Raw genomic sequence first — 6,000 nt, 5'->3', positions numbered from 1 at the left:
AAATAGGAAACTGCTTCTTGCTTGGAAATGGAAAATTACTATACTAGTCATATGGCAAAGGCCAGCAGAAGGAGCTGCATTACTTTAACTAGGGCCATCAAAATCAAAAAAGTCTATATTCAGGTGTAAAGAAAAATGCCTTCTCCCTGTTCATTTATTGAATACCACTGGATCCTACATACTAGCCAAAATCCAGCTGATAATGAATTATTGAATTCCAACACCAGCAGAGACTAGAAGCTTCCCTTAGCTAAGCTAAAGTTTTGAGTTTAACTCTATTCCCAAGGACATTCACTACATTTTGAGCAGGGAATAAATATCCTGAAACTAGTTGCTAACTGTTCAGCTTTGAAAGATAATATTTGTTCTGAATGCCTCAAGATTAGGGCTCTGCAAAATACTTGTCAGAGGGCCTCGGCCCTTTCCCTTGTGCTGTGCCCATCACCGCTCGGTCCAGGCAGCTGTTGGGTAGCGTTCCAGGAGCGCGTTCCTCAGCTGGGCTGTGTGGATCTTGTCTCTGGTCTCCACGGTGCAGGTGACCTGGGAAAAGAATTAGGAACATTCCTGACGGCATGGCAGCAATCTCAGACAATGGCATTTCCAACAAAATCCTAAAATACACTCGTAAAAGCAAAATAATCAGTTCAACGTAAAAATTCTGGACCTTGCATCCCCTGTCTCCACAGGTAAGAAAACTGACATTGCAGATATCTGGGGCTCTTCCAGCCCTTCTGCACAGTCTTAAAACCTTCCAACAGCCCTGCTTTTTATTGCCTTCAAAGTTTGAAGAAGATAGACTGATCCTCTGCTGGCTCCTGGGCAAGTACTTGTCTACTGTTGGCCTCCCTGAAGTCACCCGTCAGCAGCTTCTCTTTTCCATTCCCAGGGCTACGTACGTGGTGCTGCTGTCACCTCGCTCGTCTCTGACTCTTACCTTACCCCATCTCCCGTGTTTCTGGGCAGCGTTTGTTCCATCCTTCAAGCTTTTTATATTCTCCTCCTCTTCTCTCTCACGGAGTTGCCCCCCAGTCCTTTATTGTCTCCGCAGCATTCTGGCTGGTTTCATCTACTCATACACACCTTCTTGTTTTACTCTGATTTCTTAGTTTGCTCATTGATTCACTTCTAGTTTTCTGTTATGGTTGCTCTGCTGCTAAATCAAACTAAACCCAGGCAAACCTAGTCTTGATAGTTTTCCTTTTGTTCTTCATTTGCCTCCACAAGTATTATTGACAATTCTGTCATGCATCCACTGAAAACAATAACTTCAATGTCATTTTTTCAATTCTTCTTTAATCTCTCTTTTCTTACATACTCACATCTCTACTGCATCATTTGAAAATCTGGGCACTACCAAAGGTGAGGCACCAATGCAAGGGTGCAGAAGGAAAATTATACTTCACAATTTTAGACTACAAACTTCCATCACCGCTGGCCCTGATGGAATTATCACTGATGATGAAAGTGCCACGTGGAAAAAAAGACCTCACAGAAACATGGAAATCTAGCGAGGAAAGGATCCAAGATGAGTCATGGTGCAACAACAGAGAGTTTATTGTAACAGGCAAATCTACAGAGAATAAAGGAAAAATTGGTCATGGTAGCCTTAAGGTGGACTACTAGAGACAGATGCCCTGTATAATGTTCCTATCGGAGCTGCATCCTTTACAGAAATCAACAAGGCAAAAAATAAAATAGTCTCTACTCAAATATGCTTATGAGGATGTTTCTAAATAAGAACTTTGTGAATTTGTGTTTCCAGGAATGGGCTTAAAACAACAATAAACCTTTAGCAAAACTGCTGAATGAGAAGATAAAACACTAACTCCAGGTTATTCTAAACAGCCATGAGCTCACTTAATTAGAAAACTGGCTACAGCTTCTTAAATATCCATCATGAAATCAGCCACATTTCTGATCTGTTTCCGTAATTCTTCGCTGCTTAACCTGAACATAGTTCTATTTTTGTTTGGTTCTTTGGAATGCAAATTAGACGCTAATTGCTTTCTCCTCTGAAAAAGTGGGATTTAGTCTCAAGAGAAGAACAGTCACAGAAGACAATTAATAATGAGGGAGACAACACAAAGATTGGGAAAAGTATCTAAAGGATATCTAGGCACCAAAGCACCAAATACCCATTTATCCATTCCATGGCTCACATAAAATCCCTAAAGCTTTGCAGTCGTATCTTCAAGAGCGTATACTCATCTCTCACTGAGTCTGTAACTAAAAAAAACCACCTTTTCCCCCTTCCACAGCAATCATTTTGTCCTGAGCAAATCAGTTGCTGCATTTGGAACCAGCCTGGACTTGCCAGATTCAGCTTTGAGTATTTGGCAGCAAGCAGTTGCTCTGCCCTCGGAGCAAGCATGGGGAAGAATTTTGATTATAGAGCTAACTATCCTCCTCTTTGCCCTTTTCTTTCTGCTAATGATTGATGCCAGACAGACTTGGATAGATTGAAGCCAGACAGCTTGTAAACAGTTTGGACAAATACTGTATTTTTGTTCTGTGCATGCACAGCATCCAACATGTGATATGGCCATTAATACGCTGTAGTGTATTACAAAAGTAGTAACAACAGCAGCAGCAGAAATAATAAACAACTCCAGAAATTTACCTGATTTTTCACATTTGTCAAATAGAGGAAGAGAGAACATCTGCTCACAGCAGGAGCGAACAGAGAATCACACTACACTTTACAGCAGCTACAGATCTAAACGGCAAGGAAGGCAGGAATTTGCTTTCTTGCTCAGATTAAGCCAATTGACACTGCAGTTTTACCTTCACAGAACTCCTCTCTCTTATTTGCTTCACCTGGGAAGTAGGATTTATAGGAGTGTCCAACAGGGCAATCCTCATATTCATGGGGAGGTATATGAGGATTATATTTATCTAGGTTGAATAGTCACCTAGGTACTACTAGCTACAGGAGGTTGCCTACCTACTGATGAACAAAGAGTGAGTGCTCCAGATTGGTCTTATTTAAGAACAAATGCCAAAACCTATTGCCTGATGTTTCTTACACTCCAGACAAGATAACCCACAACGACTGGAGAAAACCTTACTTTAAATTCATTTCAAACCCACAAGCCCTCAGTACTAGACATAGGCTTTTTGATCCAGCAGAGCTCTCATGGACTGCAGGACCGTGTTTGCACAGTAGATCTTTCTTTTCTGCGTATCAAAAAACCCCACAAAAACCAACCACAACAAAGAGTACACCTTATGCATTTTTCTCCTACCTATTATATCCTTGCTGGATTACAAATAATAATAATAATAGTAAAATTATCTGCTCCTGTAAGACTTTTAAAATAACCAGCCAGAGGGATCTTTCACTGCATTTAGAGTTCCACTCTCTGTGGCAGGTAACGTAAAGATTGATTCCAGCCTAAGGGTTTAGTTAGCCTGTTGGGTTTTTTTATAGCGGGCCTACAAGTAATGGAAGACAGAACAGTCTTCACTGAATATTGATGTCTTATGGGTTTTATTTAATAACTAGAAATAATTGAGGGAGCAGGACAAAGGTTGAAAAAAAGATAAAGAAAAAAATTGATCACAGGTTTTTACTCTGTGCAACACCAAAATCCAGACACAACAATTAAAATAGTCATAGGAATTAATTCCATTTCCAAGAGAGGAAAGTTCATAACTTCACAAAAGGAGGGAATTTGCAAAGTCCTGTGCTGAATAATTTGGGCAACAGGGTGGGCACGCCTGCTCTCCTTTAACTGCAAGTCTCACATGTGGACATTTTGCCTTTTAGATCATATTTTCCTAGACACTAAAAATTAATTTGGCATGCCTCTCAGCTCCCTGATGCCTGATAACTGTAGGTTGTGTGTGCAAATAAAGATACTGGGTGGACATGCCGAGCCAGTGCTAGAGAGCAGAGGAAGAGTGAGTAGCATTGATCAAGCAACAGATTTCAGTCTTTTGTCTTCTGTGCTTTTCCAGGCTCCATGTAAAGATAGATTGTAACCAGCTAGTGCAATTCCTTATGTCCCTGACTCATCCATTGAGCCTTTGTATCCCGCTTCTTTAATCCTAGAGACCATATTCACCATCTTCATCTAAGCTGTTGGTGTTGGAGGATTCACATAGCTTAATATTCATGATACACCACACTCAGCAACAGTATAGGTTTGTTTACACGAAAATCACTGGAGTTAGAAATGAAAACTTTATATACACTCATTTCAGTTCTATAAATAAAGCAAGGCTTTCCATTTCTATTAAAAAAAAAATCAACCGGGCAATTTTCTGAATTATTCAGTAAATAGCCAGTGTAGGTTTCTGCACATTACAGATTATTTGGCAACAGCACTTCAATTTATGGTTTGGGGATCAGCTGCCAGATAGTCGCCACGGTCGGTGCAATGCTTGAGGAAGAACGTAACAGCTGCCACAGCTGTCACTTGGTTCTGCAACCTGAGCCCTTGTTTGGCATGTTCTTCATTCAGGTCGGTGAGCATGAGCATGAACAAATTACCATCGCATTACGTAAATCAGATAATAATCCAACAGATCTACTCTCAGCCTCCCCGGAGTCAGGTTCTTATTTCTACAGCTGGGGCAGGCTATTCTGTACTGCCTTAGCCTGCTGTGGAATGCCATTAAAGAAAATGACTGAATTCTTTTGGAGGGCCTCAGAAGAAACGTATTGTTAACTTCCCACTCCAAGTATCTCCATTTTGCAGATGGGGAACTGAATCATGGAAACAGTGCCTTGCCCAGGGGCATGCAGGAAATGCTTTAGGAATGATAGCATCCTTCTCGTAGCTGGACAGCTGCTTGCTCTTCTGTATTCTCTTCACAGGACAATAACACGGAATATGTTGGCAACTGGGGACCCTAATCCAAAATATTCTCCTCCAGCCTTCTAAAAAAAAATACAAGTTGGCCCAAAGGAATTTACTCAAATTGACCAGAGCAGACTAAAATAATTTAATGAGTTCTGGCCTGAGGTGAATGAACTGTATGGAAAAAACAGGTATTACACCACACAAAATGAGTCAGGAAACCCAGCACCATTGGGACAATGTATAATGTTATCATAAAGAAAAAGCAACATTTGATTTACCAATTACTATTTTGCTGTACAGTCAGAGGGAGAAGCAATATGATGGATGTTCTTTTTACAACTGGTCTCTTCTGAGTTATTTAAAACCACAGCAGAGTTAAGCTCCCGAGAGGTTTGAAGTGAACAGACCACACAGCCCCATAACGTCAAGCAGGACCAAGGTCAGAGGGAAAGCTGCCACCGCAGCTGCTTCTCTGCAAAGCTGCTGGAGCACCTCAAGACCTTGCAGGCCCTCGCTGCTCTGTTCCAGGACCCTCCTGTACCTGCCAGTCTGGTTATGTTGCACTTTCAGTGGTGAGGAGAAGGCTTTTCTAGAAACTTGATGGGTTTTTTTCAGCCGAGTTGCCTGAGTCCAAATATGAGACACCCATTTAGCAGGCAAACTGCCAATCTATAGCAGAGCTTTGCATGGCTTCAGAGCAAAGATAGTTCTTACCTTATTAAGTCGTTTATTGATTTTGCTCATTGACTTCTCTGAGTCAATAATAATATGAAAATAAAAGGATTTAAATGGCTAAAAAGAGGTTTACAGTTGAAGCAATTTAAGTGTTAAGTTGTCCCACACTGAATCTGAGGAATATTACTGATAAAGAATAGGGAAAGTTCACAGAAGCAAGTTGTAGCTTCCTCCCATGAACTGGGTAATCCTTTAGATCTCTATATCCAGTTAGCTGGTGATGCTAGATGATTTTTTTCCTTAGCTCTGATCTCTATTACTGTCTAGATATTCCTGGCCATCTAACCTGCTTCAATAGCTGTAAAATGTGAAGCCTACCAGACCGGTTATTTGTATGATTTGCTATGAGTTATCTATGTTAATGTTGGGACTTCGGAAGCCATTTCCTAACTATTCAAGGAGGAGTGAATTAGGGTGTAGACCTCTGCAAGACAGAAATCCAGTGTGAGCCACAAGA

The 6,000-nt window shown here is 41.0% G+C and overlaps 1 protein-coding gene across 1 annotated transcript in view; it reads right to left on the bottom strand.

The window, feature by feature from the left end:
* Positions 1-441: 441 nt before the first annotated feature.
* The window catches only part of LOC104031036 (L-threonine ammonia-lyase), a 30,808-nt gene continuing 25,249 nt past the window's right edge, over positions 442-6,000 (bottom strand). Inside the window, exon 12 of the mRNA XM_075718002.1 lies at positions 442-540. Within this exon, the coding sequence (XP_075574117.1) occupies positions 442-540 (99 nt within the window). The remainder of the gene's footprint in view (positions 541-6,000) is intronic.

This window comes from Pelecanus crispus, chromosome 10, assembly GCF_030463565.1.
Source record: "Pelecanus crispus isolate bPelCri1 chromosome 10, bPelCri1.pri, whole genome shotgun sequence".
Lineage (NCBI taxonomy): Eukaryota > Metazoa > Chordata > Aves > Pelecaniformes > Pelecanidae > Pelecanus > Pelecanus crispus.
This window is presented reverse-complemented; position numbering and strand designations above follow the sequence as displayed.